This window comes from Ammodytes marinus (genome assembly GCF_949987685.1).
Source record: "Ammodytes marinus genome assembly, contig: scaffold_35, whole genome shotgun sequence".
Lineage (NCBI taxonomy): Eukaryota > Metazoa > Chordata > Actinopteri > Uranoscopiformes > Ammodytidae > Ammodytes > Ammodytes marinus.
Window position 1 is genome coordinate 363,614 of NW_027648595.1, and position 24,958 is coordinate 388,571.

At 43.3% G+C, this 24,958-nt stretch overlaps 1 protein-coding gene across 3 annotated transcripts in view; it reads right to left on the minus strand.

Moving 5' to 3' along the window:
- Nucleotides 1–917: 917 nt before the first annotated feature.
- LOC307270285 (uncharacterized protein) overlaps nucleotides 918–24,958 on the minus strand; it is a 51,235-nt gene continuing 27,194 nt past the window's right edge. For 2 of the 3 annotated variants that reach the window (XM_080054171.1, XM_080054170.1), the window contains exons 12-20: nucleotides 22,728–24,504; nucleotides 22,172–22,630; nucleotides 17,153–17,314; nucleotides 14,148–14,434; nucleotides 7,831–9,592; nucleotides 7,572–7,742; nucleotides 7,167–7,340; nucleotides 2,685–2,731; nucleotides 918–2,542 (exon numbers count right to left, since the gene is read on the minus strand). In XM_080054171.1, the coding sequence (XP_079910297.1) occupies nucleotides 1,998–2,542; nucleotides 2,685–2,731; nucleotides 7,167–7,340; nucleotides 7,572–7,742; nucleotides 7,831–9,592; nucleotides 14,148–14,434; nucleotides 17,153–17,314; nucleotides 22,172–22,630; nucleotides 22,728–24,504 (5,384 nt within the window). In that variant the 3' untranslated portion in view covers nucleotides 918–1,997. The remainder of the gene's footprint in view (nucleotides 2,543–2,684; nucleotides 2,732–7,166; nucleotides 7,341–7,571; nucleotides 7,743–7,830; nucleotides 9,593–14,147; nucleotides 14,435–17,152; nucleotides 17,315–22,171; nucleotides 22,631–22,727; nucleotides 24,505–24,958) is intronic. The other variant, XM_080054172.1, reaches the window with a different exon arrangement.

Consider the following 24,958-nt stretch of genomic DNA (forward strand, 5'->3'; position numbering starts at 1 on the left):
AGCTTTCTAAACAAACATTTTTTAGTTAATGAGTTGGTGGGATGGCCTGGAGGGGGCCTCCCAGTAACCATGAGGTCTCTGGTTCCTCCTCCCAGTAACCATGAGGTCTCTGGTTCCTCCTCCCAGTAACCATGAGGTCTCTGGTTCCTCCTCCCAGTAACCGTGAGGTCTCTGGTTCCTCCTCCCAGTAACCGTGAGGTCTCTGGTTCCTCCCAGTAACCATGAGGTCTCTGGTTCCTCCCAGTAACTATGAGGTCTTTGGTTGGATCCCGTCTTTACTGGGAGGAGGAACCAGAGACCTCATGGTTACTGGGAGGAACCTCTCAAACTGTAGGACATCCTACCACCCCAAATCTCAGGTTGCGTTCCGAATCGCATACTTTCAGTATGTAGAAAAAAAATGTAGGATGTCCCGATTCTTGTGGCCCAATTTAGGATGGTTAGAAGTACCCGGATGGCCTACTTCATGCGGCCAAGATTGTTAGTGTTGAAAACTGCATCCTATTTGGGCGATTCTGACCCACAATCCAGTGCGCACGTGAAGTGACGTCACATCGACGAAGCCTCCATATGAAAACAAACGGGGATGCGACGGATATAAAAGCAAGAGGCAAGATCAAGGCGCAATGTTATGATGAAATAAAAGAGTAAAGTATGTCCCAATAGTATGCCTACTGCATCCTAACTAGATTCTTTTTATCGTCGGATGTAGTATGTAGAATAGAAAAAAGAAAGAGTATGCGATTCGGAACGCAATCTCAGTCTAGAGAGCACTGTCTCCTCTCTTCTGTTCTATACACCATGTGCAAACACACTTTTTTGTATGTCTAGGCAATTTGAATTCCCCTGAGAAATGAATGAATAAACCTTCAGAATGTCTTTTGTTATATTTAATCATCAAATACAGAGATCACAGATATTTCACAGCTGTGGGACAGAGTTCCTCTCTCCACCAATGGCTGAGGAGTCTGACCCACATACAGTTTACAAAGCCTAGGATGTGTATTAACAATTTTTTCTCATCACACCAACACACACAGTACAGACAGGTAGTGGATCATGAGGAGATATTCACACAGTACAGACAGGTAGTGGATCATGAGGAGATATTCACTGATTTTGACAAAAAGTGATTTAGACAACAAGTGTTCTCCAGAATCACTGACTACACCTTTAACCCCTTACAAGATTGTTCATCTGTTATGATCAACAGCTATTTATTGCTTTCATTACACTAGTTGAGTAATCCTTATTTAAATTCAAGTCACAAATACAATAGAACTGAATATTGGATGAATACATCTACATGCACATAATCAAACTGTGTAAGCTGTCCGATCTATTTAACCATTTCTACATAATTTAGTTTCTTTTTTTACTAGTGCCTTAAAAAAGGAGCAGTGTGTAATATCGGACTATTTAGTGGCGTCAAGTGCTGAAAGTTCTAGATGTCAGCGCTCCCTTGCTAACCCCTCTCTTTGGGAGAATTTGCAGAAGCTACGGTGGCCTTCAAGGACAAAAAGCTAGTTGCTAAAGATGGCATCATCCACCACTGCCTCAAGTCTTTCCGCACTATCACGTGATGAGGTGAAGATTTATTTTAAGGTACTTCTTCTTGGGCTTCCAAGTTTGTCCGTTCTGTGCTGCTGTAGAAACATGGCGGTGCAACATGGCAGCCTCAGCAACCGTAGATATATATATATATTTTTTTAAACCTTTATTTATACAGGTAAATCCCATTGAGACATTAAAAGGCTAATTCTATGATCATAAAACAACTTTTATTTTCAAGCAATTATACACTAATTTAAAACATACTGATGAATATAATATTCCATTTTGTGCCAAGTCTGTTCTGAAAAATGCCAATGAATTCTACACACTGGACCTTTAATAAAAGGCTCTTACAGAAGAAGCTTTTCAATCAATTAACTGATTCATTTGTTACAAAAACCTGAACGACTTCTGTACCTGTGATCCTGTTCAGACTGTCCCTCCTACAGACGACACAGAGACACTGAGGAACCAGACCACCCAAGCCCAAACCCAAACCCAAACCCAGGATACAGAGGTTCAGTGAATGTGGTGTAGAAGGTGTGGAGGTGGATCAGTGAGCCATAGGAGACACAGTAGAAGGACAGATAGCCAGCAGGACAGTCCACATACACTGCTACTCTGTGAGAGACAGAGGAGGAGGAGATGGATGTGGATATGTTATTGTGACGGACAGAGTAACCACCCTCATCAGAGCACCTCAGACTCCAGGACTGATCATTCACTCCAAACCAACAGTCATCACTGCCTCCTTTCCTGCTGATTCCTCTGTAACTCACTGATATATCAACTTCTCTTCTCCACTTGACCTCCCAGTAATGGCGACCAGTCAGACCATTACTACACAGCACCTGAGGACAGGAGTCAAATCTCTCTGGATGATCAGGATATGGCTGCTCCTCCTCCACACGTGTCACCTTCCTGTTGTAGTCAGACAGTTTGAGTTTTCTGTTAACTGTGTTTGTGTCCAGTGTGAGTTCACAGGAATCTGATGGAGAGAAAAAGGCACAGCAGCAGTTTATCATCAGACACCTGAAGGTTTTATTCTGTTTCTGTCCTGATGTTGTTAATTTCTATAAAGTTTAATGATGACACATTTTGTCTCCATCAGTCAAACTGAATCCACTTACACTTCGTCAGACCAGGTTTTAACCGCTGCTCTCCACCGTGGTCCGTCCTGGAGGGAGGAACAGTCACAATGATTTCAAATCCAACATCAAAGTCAAAGTCAACTTTATTATTAAAGTGAGACTGTTTCACACATTCGAGTCAGGGACGCCGTCTGTGCGCTTGCTTGTGCACATGTCATCTCATTAGCATCTGTACCGTGCCCAGGCACACCTAACATGGAATGGGCTAGCGTGCTGCTATGTTTGGCCGCGCGCAGCTACTGATCCTGGGTCAGCCACAACGTTAGACTGACTGTAGTGCAGAGCGGTTGGGATGTACGGGTTGGATCATTCTGCACATGCGTTAAAAAAATTAACGCATTAATTCCAGAAATTAATCACCCTGCGTTAACGCGTTCATTTTGACAGCCCTAGTTATTTCACATTATTCTTTATTAAATGTCCTATGTTTACTCAAGAACATGTGTGGCCTCATTGTTGCACCCGTTGAGCATTGCAACACAATATATAAAAAATAATATAAACTGCATTTGCTTATGGCTCATTAGCTCTTTTCCACTGGCTCTTTAGGCCCAGTCGAGTCAAACCGTGCCGGGCTGATTTCCATTTCACTGTTACCACTCTGAGATGACATCACTGAATGATGAGGAATCAGAATCCTCATCAGTGACCCTTCAGTAGCATGTAAACAGCCTCCACTGCTCTGCCAGATATAACAATGGAAGTTATTGTCAAATAACGCGTGCCGTCCATTTAGTATGTTTTCCATAATGAATATGCAACATCAGGCGTTTCTGCCCGAATGTGCAAAATATGGGGAGGAGTAAATGCAAATAGCCTTGTGGACACAGGCTATTTTATAATTCACTGTGGATTTTTTAAATAATACGACAAAGGTAGGCCTAATTGAAAGTAAAGTCAAATTTGTCTTTTTATCGTTGCCTTTTTTGTTGATGTTGATCTGATCCGTGACTCAAAAACCGTGACACGATCAGAGCAGTGAGTTTTGTGAACCTGTTGCATCACTGTTAACACACACTCTGATTTACAAAGCCTGAAAATAATTGCGGCCGTTGAGATTGCGTTTATATTTAATATGTTGAAAAGGCAGGGGCTCAATGGCAGCTTGTGGTCACTGCTCTTCGTACAAACATGGAAACCAGTAACACATGCTAAACCCTTGTTTAAATATACTGTCTTAATAGATCAGGCCCTTATAGTGCATACTGTGATGTTTGACATTACCTTTACAAAACAAATGCTTCATGAGGGTAATTTGTGGAGAAGCAGGACACAGACAACCTGCCTCTTTGGATGTGCAGGTGTGTGTGTGTGTGTGTGTGTGTGTGTGTGTGTGTGTGTGTGTGTGTGTGTGTGTGTGTGTGTGTGTGTGTGTGTGTGTGTGTGTGTGTGTGTGTGTGTGTGTGTGTGTGTAAATTAGAAGTCTTTCCTCTGGTGGCTGCCACCTTCATCAGTCTGCTTATGAACACTTATGTCACTTTGAGCCCTACCACTGATTCGCAGAAATGGACCAAATGGCTTTCATGTTTATTACAAACATGTTTAAACTTGGTGTGGGCCGAGGGGCAAGTTATATTATAGGTGTGTGACTCAACACAGTAACACCGGTATCACGACAACCATATTCAACGTACATTACACTGTGTCCTTAGAGCCAAAATAATTCCTGCATAACTGCTACAACCATGTGGCAACTACTGAGCACTTTGCCTGTAAGCTCAATGCAAATGTTTAATGGAAAATAAAGTCAGCATTTTGATCATGATAAGGTAAACTTCAGTTTACTATCAACTAGGGTAGCTCATTATTTTGAATAATTTTTTTAGTAGACTAAAGGCCCGTCTACACCAAAGATTCGCGACGAGACTTGCGACGCCTTGCAACGAGCCCGTCTGCAACATTCTAAAACCATCAGTCTACACCGCTGCAACTGGTAGAGACGGTGGCCGGTTTCCATAGCAGTGGCGAACGTTCTTGCACAGCTGAGAGCCGCAACAGCATCGGCACCACACACTCCTTCAACATTATAATAGCCTACTATACACATATGAATTAATGAGATTAGGCTACTGTAGTGGAACAATAGGGAGATATTACCTTGTCCGAGTGGCCTCTATTTCCACTGACATTTTGATTCTAGGAAGGAGACATCTCAGCAGCCGAAGGGAGACGCGGTCTCAGGTCTCAACAGGTTACTTTATTAAAAGGTTGACATCGAAGGTTACAGCTCGTTCAGATCTCATCTTATCCTATATACCTAGCCTATCCTCAACTTGGGGAAAAGGGGAACTCTAGCCCCAACCATGACATCTTGTTCCTCGGGCGATTCAGCGCCCCTAGTCTATTCTCACTATGGCTTTTATCAGGCAGTTTGGGTGTGTGTGTCTGTGTGCATGTCTGTATGTGTGTGAGTGAGAGTGTGCATGTGTGTATGTGTGTGTGTGTACCAGATCTTATATCTGGCCATATCAGAACCTAGCTGCTTCTAATAGATTATAGTCTATTTGTAGCAAGATGTTGCAATAGTGTCCCTATCTTCTGCTGTGTCTGCAACTGCAGTTGTTGTGCAGTTTGTGTTAAGGTCATTCTGACCTGGGTAGCTTCTCTGCTTGTCTCAAACCTTACTAACTTCTTTTAAAATGATAACATAAATGTTGCAAAGTCCTACACTACGATGATTCAATAATAGGCAAGGCTACATTTTCATAATTTTATTTTGAAAATGACAGGCTGGTTTGTTATGCAAAACACATCCCACCTGGATGACCATTTCATTATTGCCGTGTTTCATGCCTACTCTCTGTATTGATAGCCTATCTATGACTGCCATTTAGCCTACCAAGCCATTGATGAGAGCACTGACAGCCCAGATATGCTATAGCTTAGTCCCGATGTGCATAGGCTCTAGGCCTACGTTCGCTATGTTGATGGAAAGCAGCTTCTGCTTTTTTTGCGCCGGTTAATGTTTGTAGCCTATTGCCCCATTCTTCTTTCTAAAAAGCCGTTAATGTAAATGCTTTTCTTATGTGCGGCGCGCTGTATAATATTAAGATAACGTCCCGTCATCAGACACACAGCCTACCGGATGGATTTAACACATGGGTCGCTCCGTCCAGTTATCCAACTCGAAGTCTTTGTATGGGCAGAGATCGTTATTTAAAGTGTTTCTTCATAAAGTTTCTTGTTAAACGTTAGTATAGGCTACTGTGTCCTTATTAACCGGACCGCCGAGTCCAGCTAGCCTATGTGTTGTTTTGGGTTTGTCTCCAGCGCCATGCGTAAAGGCAACTGACGGGAGGAAAAAGGAAAATAAAACGGCTGACGAACAAGAGTAAACACAGCGGGCCTTTAGCGGCCAAGAAAACCTTTTTTGCTTTGTGCTCTCACCTTTTTATCTCTCTCCCTCTTGTATTAGCCCACACCTACAGGCCTACACATGTTCATTCTCACACATGTAGCCTAATGTTCAAGTCCAAGTGATGGGCAATAGCCTACATTATAACCGACAATTTCTGGTGCCGACCAGCGAGGCAGCGGACGTTTAACGTTTAACCGACTAGTCCTGTTCATCAATAAGCCATAGTGGGTCTACTGCGGCGTTTTTATTTATTTAGCCTATTTATTTTTACAGCCCACATGGTGTCTTTTATAGCCTACTCACAACATGAATTAAAAAAGCATAATGTTACACCTTTCCTCACAGCAGCACTTATACGCTACACAGGATAGGCCTACACTCTCTGTCACTCCGCTAGCGCTCGCTCTTTTCGCTCGACCACACACACACACACACACACACACACACACACACACACACACACACACACACACACACACACACACACACACACACACACACACACACACACACACACACACACACACACACACACACACACACACACACACACATTCTTCGCGGGACTATATTTCCTAATATTTGTGACTGTCAGTTCAATTTTAGTGAAAATAAAAACACAATCAGAATAATAGAAATATTCAGAATAACCTGGCGGGACAGGTATTATTTCTGGAGACAATTAAGGCGCTATTCGGCAGCTGAGCCCGACCGAGGCCGAGGAAAGGGGGGGGAGAGCCTCTGGGGAGGGAGGTTGGAAGGGGCAAACAACCCACTCATTGCACTCTGCGTTCTAAAACTTGACCGGGAGACTTGACATGTTCAGTCTTTGGGGACTCCTTGCAACAGCATCAGCCACGGCGCAACTGTCAGACTACACTGCTGCAACGTTCTAAAACCGTTTTGTCTCGTCGCAAATCTTTGGTGTAGACGGGCCTTAACAGTTGAGCAACGGTAAATTCAGTGGTCAAATACATTCACACACATAAGCATTTTTTAGCTGGCACATGTATGTGGAAAAACACCATTGGTGTGTCAGGTTCATATAATAAACTGTCCCCAGCTCTTCCTCCTCTATCAGACTGACAGCAGCCTCTTCATACCTGAGAGTGTCCAGTCTCCAGAGGGGATCGTCCCGTCCAGCAGACAGTAGCTCCACTCCTGAGGCTCCTGGATGGTTGTAGCTCAGGTCCAGCTCTCTCAGATGGGAGGGGTTGGAGCTCAGAGCTGAGGCCAGAGAAGCACAGCCTTTCTCTGTGATCAGACAACCTGACAGACTACACACACACACACACACACACACACACACACACACACACACACACACACACACACACACTTAATTATTTTAGTATAGAAACAACTGCTGAGGTTTAATTAAAGATCCTTTGATAAATTGTTGTAGCATTATCAAACACAGGTTTCCTTTATAAACTAATGCAAATCAAAAGTTAAATCTTCAGTTGAACTGGTGCATGAAGCCTGGAATGTCTGGTTGATAATCTGACCTGAGGGTTTCCAGTTTACAGTGTGGACTCTTCAGTGCAGCAGACAGATGCTCCACTCCTGAATCCTGCAGGTCGTTGTTACTCAGGTCCAGCTCTCTCAGACTAGAGGAGGAGCTGAGAACTGAGGACAGAGCTTCACAGCTTCTCTCTGAGAGGTTACAGCCACTCAGCCTGGAGAGACAACAGTAAGGGAAAGAGTTCATGTTTTTTTTCCAGTTGAAAGATGTTGATAATTTATTGGTGAATAAATCGTACGTACACAGCTTTGTTGGAGGCTTTGACCACTGGCAGCAGCCTCAGAAGAGCCTCCTCTGAATCAGAGTATTTCTTCAGGTCAAACACGTCCAGATCTTCTCCTGATGACAGTAAGATGAAGCCCAGAGCGGACCACTGAGCAGGAGACAGTGTATCTGTGGAGAAACGTCCTAATCTCTGGGACCGTTGGATCTCCTCCACTAGAGAATCATCATTCAGTTCATTCAGACAGTGGAACAGATTGATACTTTTCTCTGCAGAGGGAGTCTCACTGGTTTTCTTCTTGATGTACTCTATCGCTACCTGATTGGTGTCTGAGCTACTTCCTGTCTGTGTCAGCAGACCTCTGAGGAGATTCTGATTGGTCGGCAGTGAAAGACCCAGGAGGAAGCGGAGGAACAAGTCCAGGTGTCCATTTGGACTCTGTAGGGCCTTGTCCACAACACTCTGGTAGAACTGTGTCTCTGCCGATTCCTCGGAGGATGTTTGTTCTTCTGACATCAGATTGACTCCAAAGTTGATGAATGTCAGATGGACATGAAGAGCAGCCAGAAACTCCTGAACGCTCAGATGGACGAAGCAGAACACCTTGTCCTGGTACAGTCCTCTCTCCTCTTTAAAGATCTCTGTGAACACTCCTGAGATCACTGAGGCTTCTGAGATATCAATGCCACACTCTGTCAGGTCTGATTCATAGAAGATCAGGTTTCCTTTCTGCAGCTGCTCAAAAGCCAGTTTTCCCAGAGACTCGATCATCTTCCTGCTCTCTGGACTCCAGTGTGGATCTGTCTCAGCTCCTTCATCATACTTGATGTTCTTCCGTTTGGCCTGAACCACCAGGAAGTGGATGTACATCTCAGTCAGGGTCTTGGGCAGCTCTTCTTCCTCTCCAGTCTTCAACACATCCTTCAGAACTGTAGCAATGATCCAGCAGAAGACTGGGATGTGGCACATGATGTGGAGGCTTCGTGATGTCTTGATGTGGGAGATGATTCTGCTGGCCTGCTTCTCATCTCTGAATCTCTTCCTGAAGTACTCCTCCTTCTGTGGGTCAGTGAACCCTCTGACCTCTGTCACCATGCCAGCACACTCAGGAGGGATCTGATTGGCTGCTGCAGGTCGTGTGGTTATCCAGAGGCGAGCAGAGGGAAGCAGATATCCCCTGATGAGGTTTGTCAGCAGCACATCCACTGAGGTGGACTCTGTCACATCAGTCAGGATCTCATTGTTGTGGAAGTCCAGAGGAAGTCGACACTCATCCAGACCGTCAAAGATGAACACAACCTGGAACTCTTCAAAGCTGCAGATTCCTTTGGTTTCAGTGAAGAAGTGATGAACAAGTTCCACCAAGCTGAACTTTTTCTCTTTCAGCACATTCAGCTCTCTGAAAGTGAATGGAAATATGAACTGTATGTCCTGGTTGGTTTTGTCTTCAGCCCAGTCCAGAGTGAACTTCTGTGTTAAGACTGTTTTCCCAATGCTAGCCACTCCCTTTGTCATCACTGTTCTGCTTGGTTCATCTCTTCCAGGTGGGACTTTAAAGATGTCTTCTTGTCTGATGGTTGTTTCTGGTCTGTGTGGTTTCCTGGATGCTGTTTCAATCTGTCTGACCTCAAGTTCATCATTGACCTCTGTGATGTAGAGCTCTGTGTAGATCTGATTCAGAAGGGTTGGGTTTCCTGCATTAGCGATCCCCTCAAACATAACCCGGAACTTCTTCTGCAGGTTGGACTTAAGTTTACGTTGGCAAACTTCATCTATAGACCCTGAATGAATGAATAGGAAATGTGATTAATTAGTGGTTGTGAAAATCACTGTATTGACCTCTCCAGTATTGCAGTGTGATGCAGAGCATTGGGTAAATCTCCTTTAAAGTTGAGATTGGAGAGGGGATTCGAGTTTCCTCTGACTGAGCAAGAATCGGAATGTATTAGCATCTAAAGGGGCGAACACACCGCACTCCGCGCGAATGGGCGGCCGGCGGCGGGCATTGAGCGGTTCACGCGGCCGCCGCAGGAGTTGAAAATATTGATCTTTTTGCCGCCGGCCGCGCCATGATAGCCAATCAGTGTTGAGCTCCTCCCGACGTCACTCGCTGTGGGACGACGGACAGAGGAAATTAAGATGGATGAAAACATAATAGTCACAGTTTGTGGTGCCCTATGACATCACCAGCGTCCCCTACAAGGACCGGAAAAAGGAGCAGGCGTGGCTCAGGGTCTTCTTTATATGTCCATGCTCAGGGTGAGCGGGGAGGTCGGGCTCCTATAAGTTCTGTGAATATTTGTCTGTTGCCTGTGTACAGCTATCAGTTTTGCTTTACACTGCATGCACAATTATTAGGCAAGTGAGGATTTTGGCCATATCATAATTTTTATGCATATTTCCCAACTTCAAGCTGTATAAACCTAAGTGCTTATTGGATTTAAGCATACCAGGTGATGTGTATTCGTGTAATGAGTGAGGGTGTGGCCTAAGGAGATCAACACTCTATATCAAGGTGTGCATCATTATTAGGTAGTTTCTCTTTCTCAGGCAAAATGGGCAAAAAACGAGATTTAACGGACTCTGAAAAGTCAAAAACTGTGATAAGTCTTTCAGAGGGATGCAGCACAAATTGCTAAGATATTGGGGCGTGACCGCAGAACCATCAAACGTTTTGTTGCAAATAGCCAACAAGGTCGCAAGAAACGTATTGAGAAAAAAAGATGCAAATTAACTGCCAAAGATTTGAGAAGAATCAAACGTGAAGCTACCAGGAACCCATTATCCTCCAGTTCTGCCATATTCCAGAACTACAACCTACCTGGAGTGCTCAGAAGTACAAGGTGTTCAGTGCTTAGAGACATGGCCAAGGTAAGGAAGGCTGAAACCCGACCACCACTGAACAAAACACACAAGTTGAAACGTCAAGACTGGGCCAAGAAATATCTAAAGACAGATTTTTCAAAGGTTTTATGGACTGATGAGATGAGAGTGACTCTTGATGGACCAGATGGATGGGCCCGTGGCTGGATCAGTAACGGACACAGAGCTCCACTTCGACTCAGACGCCAGCAAGGTGGAGGTGGGGTACTGGTATGGGCTGGTATTATTAAAGATGAGCTAGTTGGACCTTTTCGGGTTGAAGATGGCCTCAAAATCAAATCTCAAACCTACTGCCAGTTTCTAGAAGATGCTTTCTTCAAGCAGTGGTACAGGAAAAAGTCTGCATCTTTGAAGAAGACCATGATTTTTATGCAGGACAATGCTCCATCACATGCATCGAAGTACTCAACTGCATGGCTAGCCAGTAAAGGCCTTAAGGATGAAAAAATAATGACATGGCCCCCTTCCTCACCTGACTTAAACCCTATTGAGAACCTGTGGGCCCTGCTTAAACGGGAGATTTACAGTGAAGGAAATCAGTACACCTCTCGGAACAGTGTCTGGGAGGCTATGGTTGCTGCTGCACAAAAAAGTTGATCGTCAACAGATCAAGAAACTGACAGACTCCATGAATGGAAGGCTTGTGACAGTTATTGAAAAGAAGGGTGGCTATATTGGTCACTGATGTCGGAATTTTTTTTTTGTAAATTTTGAGTTGTTTTATTATTCTCACTTTAACAGATGAAAATAAACGAGTGAGATGGGAAAAGTTTAGTTTTTTTATTTAGTTGCATAATAATTCTGCATACTAATAGTTGCCTAATAATTGTGCACATATATATATTCTCGTAAGAAAGACAAAACCTCACTTTTACTTTCTTAAACATTCAGGTTTAGGTTCATTAACATTTTGGATTGACCGAGAGCACTGTAGTTGTTCAATAATAAAATTAATCCTCAAAAATACAACTTGCCTAATAATTGTGCACACAGTGTATATGAACCAACCGGTTAGCTTGGGTAAAGCACCATCAGTACAGCAGACTGGTCCCCTCAGCACCGGTTAGCACCAGCGCCAGCATATCCCCAGGGTAGAGAAGGCTGCTCTGGTCGGATAGCGTTAGCTAACTCACCCGGCTGTGTGCGGCCATCACCTCCATATAATGAACCCAAACATAACGGCTAAATCCGGGGAACTTTCACAACGAGTACAGCGAAGCACCGGTGTTTATGCCTGCCCTATAGGCTATCTACGCCAGCCACGGTCCCGTCACAGCCAGGTAATGTAGGCTACTTGCCTTTATTTTCTACTGCCCTGTGCACAATGCTGCTGTAAATGTGTTTGGTATGGTGCTGCCTTGCTGTTTGTGTTCATTTCCGAGTGGCGTGAATCTGCAATGCTGTTTTAAGGCTATTTGTTCCGTTCACTTGCTGTTTATTTGTTTTTTGGCACAATTGTTGGCCGTGTAGTTGTTGTTTTTGTGTGGACATGAACGCTGTTGTGTCGGGTCGGATCTGATCGCAGCCATGGTTGATTAGGGGAATAAATATATCGGGGGAGACTAGCTGCGTAGCTCCGTTCCTCGGACTCCCACAAAAGATAGAGCGCAGCGATGGGGATTATCTCAGCCATGGTTGATCAGCAATAGAAAAAGCGGGGGAAAATAAGTTTTGGGCGGGCTCATCTACGTAGGCCATGACGTAGGCACGTTGCTTTTGGGCGCGTTGGACAATTTTTTGACACAAAATGACCAAGCGCCAGATCGGGCGCGTTGGTCGCTTTGGCCCAAAGCGCCAACGCGCCCGGTGTGTTCGCACCTTTATAGTTCCAGGAAGTTGAAGGTTCCTGTCACCCGGTGTTGTCTGTAGGGATGGGCACCGAAACTCGGTACTGAGTAGGCACTGGGGCAACATTTTGAAAGACCTTAGTATCTATAAGCTCTGACGCTAATGGTTCCGCTTGACAGTAGTGGGTCGGGTCGGAGCGGCTCAGAGCGGTACAGCTCGCTTTTTACAGTGGACCAAAGGGAGGTTCAAAGGGAGGCCCGTAAGGGAGGCAACTTGGGAAAGGCTAAGGATGCTGTTGAAGCAAATGGGAGCCAGAGTAGACTGACGCAGAGCAGGATCCGCACCAGGAGGTGTCAGAAGAAAAGGCGTTTGAGGAGACAGCCACTTCATCCTAAAAAACCAAGGTGTGCCTTGTGCCTCTTTTCAGAGGACAAGCAGACCAGGGTCACCATTATGCATGACACCTTGTCTGTTAGCGAGCGTGTTGGTGGTGGGGGAAGAGACCTACTTTGCCCCTCCCCACACCCATAGCAGAGAGCTACCTCTGCGCTCAAGCCTCCTCCACCCCTAGCGAGAGAGTGTTTTCCACAACAGGAAACATCGTAAGCCAGGAGAGGTCCCGACTTCTGCCAGAGAAGGCAGACATGTTAAGTTTCCTCCAGAACAACTGCTGAAAGCTAAAGACTGCCGCATTTGTTAAATACTTGTATATATTTAATTCTGCTGTCCATGTATTTTGTTGAAGATCACTGTTTAAAAACGTTAAATATTATGTAAACAATTTTAAATCGAATAATGTAATTGTACTCTGTATTGGTTAAAAATTGTGCTGTTGATAATTTTTTTTTTATTACAGTACAGTATGTTTAGAACAGTATACAAGAAAATAAATCAGTTAATTCTGTTCTTAAATGGTTTAATTTTTTTGAAAAGGAAACAAATGTACCGATAACATGTATCCATAAAGTACTGGGTCGAAAAGCAGTATCGATAAAAGTAGTAGTATCAATAAAATCTTAACGATAACCATCCCTAGTTGTCTGTGTTTCCACCGCATTCTGAAGTTCCGGGAGGTTATGCATATCGGTCCGATGACGTATGGAAAAGCAGTAAAAGTATCTGCACGTCAGTTTAAAGATACATTTCATTAATGTTCAGTCTCGACAGAATCAGTGTTATATTTGTGCATATACGTAGGCCTATATGGTTTGATTTGGAAAGACACAACTGAATTGTAAAAACTATAGTGACTGCTGCCGGTATGATGTCAATATGAGGGTCGACTCTCACATGCATCTCTGCAAAAATAAATTGAGGAATAATCTGTTGATCAACAGATTATTCCTCTCAAAAAAAGATGAGACTGGTGAGCTGAATAGTGCATGACTGCCGACATTATTGTCAAGCTGCTCTGCCAAACAAACTTGTTTAGTGTGAAAAGTAGGTTAAATTATTAATTAATTAGCTAACTAAAAATATTGTTACATCCTAAACTCCCGAAATCCTTTACAGTATACAGTCATCAGTACTCCACTCGACAGACAGAAGAACTGTTGTCTCCCTGTATAACTAGTTTAATACGATGAGTGAGTGATGAGTGACATAGCTTTAGTGAACATATTTATAAAAATAAAATAAATCCTTTAGTGTTGCAATAAGACTTACCTGTAGGCTCTGACATCATGTTTGATAACTTATTAACAAGATCATGTCTATTCATCTTGACCAAAACCATCCTGGTCACTGGAATAGCTTCTCTAACGTAGAACGCCACCATCTGATCCACAGTGTCACACCGGTCTGCATTTTCCAGTCGACTCTTGGGGATTGCTTGGACGTTGGGAAGGTTACCACACAGATACCACTTGAATGCTTTAAATTCCTTGGCATCTAAATCCTCCAAAGTTCCCAAGAGGACCTCTTTTGTTTTTAGCTCTTCTTCCAGCCAAAATCTGAGAGCCAAAAAAAGAAAATCACTTATGAAAAAACAGACTACTTCCGTCTTAGATTTTAAACTGCAGGTTAGCGGCTGCATTTGTAGGTTTAGACCAGGGGTGTCAAACTCATTTTGGTTTGAGGGCCACATACAGCCTCTCTGATCTCAAGTGGGCCGGACCAGTAAAATAATGGCAAAATAACGTACATATGTCAACTCCAAATCTTTAGCTTTGTTTTTCAGTAATATGCTTTATCACTCAGCCTACATTTGTAACCTACATTACCACGGATCACAAGGGATCTCTGTACCCCCCAGGAAATGTCTTAGTAAAGGTTGCTGCTTGCCATGGGAATAAAGGTTGCCGCTGGCCATGGGAATTGGGCCACCAACATTTTTGGGGGTATTTTTGCTCAAAGATGCCAATACGCACTAATGAAATAAACAACTGTTTATCTGAATACAAAAATACAACAGACACTGACCTTACAGTTGTGCAATTTGGTTTGCTATGTACAGGGACAAATTTTGTGCAAACATGCAGACAGTACAAAATACAATTAAATAAAAGTGCAACTTCTACTGTTTTGATTTCTTTTTAAAGACAGGGGTTATTGGTTGTTTTGAAATATGTTTTTCCCAATTTAAAAGATAAAAATAAAGCAGCATGGAAAATTAGGAAATAAATCTTGTAGGCCTACACTAGCATGCTCCTGCTCGTTTCGCGCGCAGAGCCGCAGACACACCGCGCATACATTAATTGTTCAGCACTAAAAATAAAAATATATATTTTTTTTTTTGGATTTTACTTTGCCATAAAGCATTGGAGGAAACATTAATAACGGTGAAGCAGGATTGCCATTTACCATTTCCCACGTTGCTAAAATGTGCTTTTTTTATTTTGGCTGCCCCCTAGCGGCTGGAGTGAGCATTTTGGTTATTTCTTAAAAAATTCATAACTCCTCAGAGGAATGGGCAAGAGACTTACTTTTTTGTTTGACATGCTCATAGATGTGTGCTCTAGAAGTGGGCCGGATTAAATCATCTTGCAGGCCGGGCCGTATGTTTGACACCACTGGTTTAGACTATATAAAAGATGTAGCTACAGTCCTTTTTCTTTCTGTGCTTTACACTCCTGTACAGTAGGTGACGGGAGCATCTTAAAGTTCTTTGCATTCCGCTAATAAAATCATAAAAGAAGAAACACAACTCTTTCCATACTAAAATAATTGTGATATCCTCTTTAAGGTGCGAACACACTAGGCACTTTACACGCGTACAGACGCGTATGAAATCGGCCGTTTTTCCATAGAGAACCATTGGTTTACGCGCGTACATGGCGCGTAAATGCGTCACTTGCGCTAAAGCAACATTTTAGCCGCGTTAGCCGCGTATGACCCGCGTATATATTACGCGCGTATATATTACACAGCTACGCGAGGAGTTCAAAAAATTTAACTTTTGTTGCTCCTACGCGTGACGATTAGCCGCGTTGGCCAATCAGCGTTGGGCTTGACCCGACGTCACATACATTGGCACGGTCAGAGAACAGTGTACTGTACACAGAGGCTGATGAGAGACACCGAGGAGGAAATGTATTGCGGGCGGCCAGTGCTGTATGAAGCCGCTCGGGGTTAGAAGACGTGGGGAAAGTAAACCAGGAGAATGGACTTCCTGGTTAATTCAGTGAATATGTGCGGCTGTGCTTAAGCCGATAAACAAAGTTAGCGCCGTATAGCATTAGTTAACTCACCCTGTTGTGTGCGGGCGGCTAGCGCCTCATATTATGAACCCAAACATGACGACTGTCCGCGGGACTTTCACGACAAGTACACGAAGCACCGGTGTTGATCTACGCCAGCCACGGTCCCCTGTCACAGCCAGGTAGGGTAATTTTGGCTACTTGCCTTTATGTTGTGCCGCTGTGCACCGATGCTGCTGTAACTGTGTTTGTTATGTAGCTGCCGTGAATATGCAATGCTGTTTTAATGCTAGGCTATTTGTGCTGTTCAGTTTGTCTTTTGGCACAGTTGTTGGCCGTGTTGTTGTTGTTTTTGTGCGGACATGCACGCTGTTGTGTCGGGTCGGTTCTGATCGCAGCCATGGTTGATAAGGGAAATACAATATCGGGAGGGAGACTAGGCACGTTACTCGCGTATAACCATTTTTGACACAAAATGATCAAGCAACATTTTAGCTGCGTTACGCACGTAAATCTTACGCGTGTAAAGTGCCTAGTGTGTTCGCACCTTTATACTGTATACAGTCTATGGTTATCCTGTTGAATTAATACGGTCTATTACCGTTTCAGGCAGGCAGGACTGATTCCGTTTGCTGCCTAACTCCCACGTTAATGTTTGTCATATTATTATTAACTAGCGTGTTAGCACTTAGCGGCTAACGTAGCATCTGCTAATAGCTAATAGTAGTATACCCGTTGAATATTCATGTGTGCTGCAGGCCAGTTTAACGTTTATGATCACTATTTAATCCCAAAGGGACCTTAACTGACCACTCACATTTTTTCATAAAGACTAGGGCGTTGGTCTCAAACAATATAAGAAGGCAAAGGGTGGAACACACCCCTTTCTGCAGAATTTTCAAGTTTTGCATATTCCCAAATACAATATACAAACAATAAAATAAAATCAACAGTAAATCAAGAAGGCATTTGTCCTTCATCCTGATGGAAGGACAGCAGCAGTGTGTGAAGTGAAGTGTTGTATATACATACCTGAGAGTCTTCAGTCCCAAGCGGGGATCCTCCAGCAGCTTCACTCCTGAGGCTCCTGGATGGTTGTAGCTCAGGTCCAGCTCTCTCAGATGGGAGGGGTTGGAGCTCAGAGCTGAGGCCAGAGACTCATAACCTTCTGTTGTGACCTGACAGCCTGACAGACTGGAATTAAAAAAACAAGAATTTGTTTTAGTAAGAATTTTATTATTATTTGAAGTCCCCTAAAACTGTGTCCACAGCCCAAACCTTAAGTATGCGCGACAAACCAACTAGCAGGGCTAGTTCAGACCCCCGCTCTCTCAGCAGACAAATTCAGAAATGCCGGCCACTAGGGGGCGCTCCAACCAAGGAAACCGCGTTTGGGGCTATAACTCCCACACCGAACATCCCACAGTCAAAATCTTTATATCCAGAGATTCACTGGAGTCAGCTGCATCTTGGGCAACTCTAGCCAAAATTTAAAACACTGCAAAACTGACTTTTCATTTCTTCTCCCACAATTTTTGCACAATTGACACCAAACATTGCACAGAACATCTACAGATGCAGCTGATAAAAAAATATTTAAAATAATTTTGCTACGACCATTGATGATGAAACGGTAGCACTTTGAATATTTACACATTAGCTACCTTGTACGTAAATGAATCCAAAACTATAAATCGTATCAAGTCCAAACTTCAGACATATGTTTGTGCTGTTCCAAGTAGCATTCCCAAAATGTTTCGGAAAATGTATCCATAAGGGGGCGCCACAAACACAAAAAGTGTATATCTCATCTCGTAATTGGCTGCTTAAAGGTCACATATTATGCTAAATGCACTTTTTAAATGTGTTCTAACATATCCATGGGTCCACGGTGTGCCTAGAGACTGCCAAAATATAAAAAAAAATAACAATCCCTCCTTTTCTCACTCTCCCCCTTTCTGAAACCCCCACCCCAACCCCCCAATATACTCGAGTCAGAATTCTCGCGGTTTATGACGTCATAAACTGCACAGCCACATCCCCATATTTTCCTTATATGTCCATGCTTCCCCCCACATTAGTAACCAGAAACTTCCACCGTGCAGTGTTCTATGATAACTCCCCTCCCCCCATTTCTTATTGGTCCACGGCCCCGAGATCCTCTGGAAAATTTTCCGAGTGACAGCCATGTTGTTTTCCCCGCTAAGCGACAAGATGCCTGTAGTACAGCAAACCATGCAGTGTTGCATAAACCATCACAGAAGCATTCTGCTCATAATCCACAAATTTATCTTAATCACAGCAGTCTTAATAATGCCGCGTTTATAACGAGACAAGGCTTAGGGAACTACTTGTGTAGTAATTCCATCGGTGAAATTAAAAGGAATCTCCTCAATGGTTGTTTGCCTGTTATTTACCTAGTGTAGCATGTAGCTTTGGGAGTAGCACCCAACGTTTGCTTCTATTACACTAACTTAGCTTTCCCACTGCAGTTTAATAATGCCTCGTTTTTAACACCACAAAGGGTGGGAAGTTATTCCTGTAGAAACCAAATGTGAGGCTACTGTTTTCACTGGTTTTAATCATGTCAGGTCATGTCAAACTGTTATGTCAAAGTATGGCTTCGCTCCGGGTAAACACTGTGTTCGCAGTCACGCAGTGTCTCTCTAGTATCACGAGAGCACGGCAGAGACGGTGGGAGGGGCTGGCAGAGAGGTGGGAGGGGCCAGCCAGACCGCAGGCTGCAGACACCAATATAGGTCATCCGGAGACCAGAGGAACATCAGGGTATAGAGCAGGGGTCCCCAAACTTTTTTCACTGAGGGCCACATACAGAAAAATCTACGAAGGGCCGGGCCACTTTGCAAAAATAACACATTTATCAGGACGTGTAGCTGCTCTGATGCACATTTCAGAGTGGCCTTCTATTGTGGACAGTCTAAGGCACACCTGTGCACTAATCATGATGTCAGATCAGCATCTTGATGTGGCACACCTGTGAGGTGGGATGGATTATCTCAGCAAAGCAGAAGTGCTCACTATCACACATTTAGACAGATTTGTGAACAATGTTTGAGAGAAATGGTACAATTGTGTATCTGAAATGAATTTTAGATCTTTAAGTCCATCTCATGAGAAATGGGAGCAAAAACAAAAGTGTTGCCTTTTGTTGCGGCTTTAAATATTTGCGCATTAGCTACCTTGTACGTAAATGCTCATAAATCCAAAACTATAAATCGTATCAAGTATTATCATATGTCATATCGACATATGTTTGTGCATAAGTTTCGGAAAATGTCTCCATAAAAGTGTTTTGGCAGGAAATGTTTTATAATGAAAGCGGATGGAACTGAATGCTCAGAGTTAGAGTGGAGGGACTAACTGTTAGAATGAAGGATGTGTGAAAAAAAACACCACTCGCACAAATCTAACTCCACATGGATAATTTTTTTTATAAACGCCATAGAGTCCCATGTTAACTCAGGCTTTACATTCATGGAGAAAAGCAGACAGTACTACGTTTTTATCTTGCCCTTAATTTCAGTTTTTACATTACAGACAACAATCTTCACATTCTTCTGGTTCTAACGGTATTTTAATTTTGTCGGTCAGACACACGGTTTGGGAGTGTGAGGAAGCAGTTTGAGGTGAAGTTTTGATGAAATGTGAATGAAATTGAAATGGGACATGTGACTATCTTAGTGCAGTTGCCTGCCTGGCTTTTTCACACCTGTCTCCACTTGATGCTCATTACCTCCCTGTCAGTCACCTCCTCACCGGTTTGTGACTCAATGAGGATATCATTATAGGATTATATCGTCAAACGTCACATTTCAAGGTCACTGTGAACTTGACTATTGTGAATGCATCATCTCATGAACGCTTCCACGGATTTTCTTCAGACTTTGCACACATGTTGTCACTGACTCAATGATGACCTCATAGGATTTGGAGGTCAAAGGTCAACTTTCAAGGTCACCATTATTGAGACTCCTTAAAGAAGAAGTGATTTTTTTGGGTTAATATAGGTGTTAAATCACTCTATATTGATATAACAATCACTTAAACAGTATGGTCAGTTAATAACACAGGTCAGTTAATAACACAGGTCTCCCAGTCATTCATTATTGCAGTAATTGCCAGATAAAATTTTTAGTATCCCGCTTGTTTTTATCCAATCAGGAGACAGAGCGCTATAAAGAGGCGGGGTCTCTGTGCCCGTGAACGATGACTCGCTGCTCTCCATCGCGGCACTATCTGATGAAGACGGCTGTGTGTTCATGTGGTGGTGACGTAGGGACTGTGAGAAAAATATATTTCCAAATTTATTGATGTTATAGCCCCCTCATTAATTTGCATATACCCATTGTATAATCATTTAAACAATTTATATATTCTTCACATTTGTGATTTAATAAATGTTCTCACTTCATTCTTGGTGCTTTGGAGACGAGGAGGTAGAACAGCAATAAAAACTAACCTGATTTTCCCATAATATAGCAACATTCCTGAGGCCAGAGGATCTGCTAGAACAAAGGCCTTTCTGGCCAAGCAAGTTGTAGACACTATCAAGGCTGGGAAGCTTAACCTAATCAGTAAAGTTCAGCAGAGGACGTCCGGAACGAAGAGGATGGTCCCAGAACACACATGACAACAATAAATTGCCACCCTGTTTAGAGATAATATAATGCCTCTGTTGTCGAGAGAGGGCTCTCTTTTCTTTTTGACTTTTGCTGTGCCTGCATCACCTGTCCTGTGATATCACTTCATTAAACATCCTCTGAGAACATGGAAACTTTTCTCCAGTCATTCTTTATTTTTGCCTTCCATATTTCCGAATAAACAAACACGTATTTTTATTGTTGTTAGGACGAGGGAGGGGACTGCTAACTGCAGTCACTGACAGGAAGTTAGCTAAAAGGACCATATCACTTACTGAACTTTTCCCGATCTGTGTCTTTATTTATACCACTATTGATACTTTTTTATTAATTTGTTGAAAGAGATCTGGTATTATTACTTACATTGCTCATAAGATTATCAGAGCTCAAGATAGGACTTTAAACAGGTCACAATTCCATCTTTAACAACAATTTTATATTGCTGGGAAAAAGTTCTCACCTAAACTGTATTATTCAAGTCATTTTAAGCTAAGTAGCTCTATATCCTGCAGATTTTAACATGGATTTAAAAACTTACTATTTTTAACTGACGGGACTTTCTACACCGTCCAGTTGTGTGCTTACCACAGCTGCTTTGAATGAATGATGAGACAGTGCAAAGCCCGTCTGCACACCATCTGCAGCAGCATTTTATTTTATTTATTTTTTAAACTAAAGACAGTCGAAGGTACAACACTTTTATATAAAGTCTAAGATGCGCACCAGTGATAAGTTATGACGCTGAAGAGATTTGATTTTTAAATGACACGACTCTACTCAAGATTTAACATATTACGACATGGGACCTACTGGACTCGATAACATTATTGATTTTCGGGTTTTCAAAATAGCGGAACCGTGTCGTTAATAGAACTGGGTTTTCGATCCTCATCCCTAGACGCTCTGAGTATGCTCCACAGTCTCCCACCCTGGTCTTTGACCTGCAAGTCGAAATACATTCAATGCTAACAGAAGAATAACAACAAAGTAAGAATTAGAAAGATGTGCATGTACGCAATGTACAGAGCTGTAATGTTATCCATATCACAACTAGACATGGTACCAGTTTGCCACTCGCTAACCGTTAGAGGTGCACTAACTAGTCAACATCTAGCTAAACATTAGCCGTGCGCTAACAAGTTAGGTCAACAGGAAATGAGTCCAATACTAACAAGCTGAAAGAGGCTAAAGGGGGCATATAACCACATATTATAGCTGAGCTGGACAATCGGTCAAAAAACGATTTCCCTTGCTTGTATATTGGGACAAGGACAATAGTCCAACTAAATATCCTTATCAAGCTATAACCGTAGCTTGACTAACCTTTGCATAAAAATGTACTGTCTGTCTTATTCTGACTGTTGGACATTATAATAAGCTGAAGCCTGACCTGAGTGTTTCCAGTTTACAGTGTGGACTCTTCATTGCAGCAGACAGATGCTTCACTCCTGAATCCTGCAGGTCGTTGTTACTCAGGTCCAGCTCTCTCAGACTAGAGGAGGAGCTGAGAACTGAGGACAGAGCTTCACAGCTTCTCTCTGAGAGGTTACAGCCACTCAGTCTGGAGAGACAACAGTAAGAAAAAAGTAAATATGTTTTTTGAGTTTTCAGCCTTAAAAGAAAAAAAAATAACAATCTTATTCCGATTGTTGGGCACAATAGCAAACTGAATCTTGACCTGAGTGTTTCCAGTTTCCAGTGTGGACTCTGCAGTGCAGCAGACAGATGCTTCACTCCTGAATCCTGCAGGTCGTTATTACTCAGGTCCAGCTCTCTCAGACTACAGGAGGAGCTGAGAACTGAGGCCAGAGCTTCACAGGTTCTCTCTGAGAGGTTACAGCCACTCAGCCTGGAGAGAGAACAGTAAGGGAAAAGAGTTAAAATGTTTTTGTTTGTTTTTTTCTGTTAAGATAGCGATAATTTATTGGTGTATGAATCTTACATACAGAGCTTTGTTGGAAGCTTTGACCACTGATAGCAGCCTCAGAAGAGCCTCCTCTGAAGCAGAGTATTTCTTCAGGTCAAACACGTCCAGATCTTTTTCTGATGACAGTAAGATGAAAGCCAGAGCTGACCACTCAGCAGGAGACAGTTTATCTGCAGTGAGACGTCCTGATCTCAGGGACTGTTGGATCTCCTCCTCTAGAGAACGATCATTCAGTTCATTCAGACAGTGGAACAGATTGATGCTTTTCTCTGCAGAGGGAGTCTCACTGATCTTCTTCTTGATGAACTCAACTGTTTCCTGATTGGTCTGTGAGCTACTTCCTGTCTGTCTCAGCAGGCCTCGTAGGAGCTTCTGATTGGTCGGCAGTGAAAGACCTAGGAGGAAGCGGAGGAACAAGTCCAGGTGTCCATTTGGACTCTGTAAGGCCTTGTCCACAGCACTCTGGTAGAAATGTGTCTCTGCAGATTCATGGGAGATTTCTTTTTTTTTTGAGAGCAGATTGACTCCAGAGTTGATGAATGTCAGATGGACATGAAGAGCAGCCAGAAACTCCTGAACGCTCAGATGGACGAAGCAGAACACCTTGTCCTGGTACAGTCCTCTCTCCTCTTTAAAGATCTGTGTGAACACTCCTGAGTACCATGAGGCTGCTGTGATATCGATGCCACACTCTGTCAGGTCTGATTCATAGAAGATCAGGTTTCCCTTCTGCAGCTGCTCAAAAGCCAGTTTTCCCAGAGACTCAATCATCTTCCTGCTCTCTGGGCTCCAGTGTGGATCTGTCTCAGCTCCTCCATCATACTTGATGTTCTTTAGTTTGGCCAGAGCTAAAAGGAAGTGGATGTACATCTCAGTCTGGGTATTTGGCAGCTCTCCTCCCTCTCCAGTCTTCAACACATTCTCCAGAACTGTAGCAGTGATCCAGCAGAAGACTGGGATGTGGCACATGATGTGGAGGCTTCGGGATTTCTTGATGTTGGAGATGATTGTGGCCTGCTCTTGGTCTCTGAATCTCTTCCTGAAGTACTCCTCCTTCTGTGGGTCAGTGAACCCTCTGACCTCTGTCACCATGCCAACACAGTCAGGAGGGATCTGATTGGCTGCTGCAGGTCGTGTGGTTATCCAGAGGCGAGCAGAGGGAAGCAGTTTCCCTCTGATGAGGTTTGTCAGCAGCACATCCACTGAGGTGGACTCTGTAACATCAGTCAGGATCTCATTGTTGTGGAAGTCCAGAGGAAGTCGACATTCATCCAGACCGTCAAAGATGAACACAACCTGGAACTCTTCAAAGTTGCAGATTCCTGCTGCTTTGGTTTCAGTGAAGAAGTGATGAACAAGTTCCACCAAGCTGAACTTTTTCTCTTTCAGCAGATTCAGCTCTCTGAAAGTGAATGGAAATGTAAACTGTATGTCCTGGTTGGTTTTGTCTTCAGCCCAGTCCAGAGTGAACTTCTGGGTTAAGACTGTTTTCCCAATGCCAGCCACTCCCTTTGTCATCACTGTTCTGCGTGGTTCATCTCTTCCAGAGGCTTTAAAGATGTCTTCTTGTCTGATGGTTGTTTCTGGTCTGTGTGGTTTCCTGGATGCTGTTTCAATCTGTCTGACCTCATGTTCATCATTGACCTCTCCAGTCCCTCCCTCTGTGATGTAGAGCTCTGTGTAGATCTGATTCAGAAGGGTTGGGTCTCCTGTTTTAGAAATCCCCTCAAACACATACTGGAACTTCTTCTTCAGTTTAGACTTTAGTTCATGCTGACAATCTCCAAGATGGTTTCCTGAATGAACCCAATAGAAGTCAATGAGTGATTCAAGATATTAGCGAGTTCAAGGCTTTATTTACATAATTATCATATTAACTCAGAATGGAAAGGCTAACCCTAATCTGGCGGTGCAGAGACGGGAGCTTATAATACGACCATGAGCAGGAGGGGCACCTTTTAAATCAGGATGTGGCGATGGCCACAGATCCACAGGCAATGGCTGGATGACAATTCAATTCAAAGAACTTTATTTTTCCCGTGAGGGAACTTCATTCACAACATCGGCCATCGGCCTAACCCTATGCCCTACCTCACAACTTCTATAAACCTACATACTAGGGATTGCCTACGGATGCTTGACCATCATTACATTGCATATTGGCTATCTGGTGGTTTAAAACCAAAGAACTGCTTCCCGATTGGGTAATGGCTCTGAACCGGCCTCAATTTTGCTCTGCTTGAAAACAAA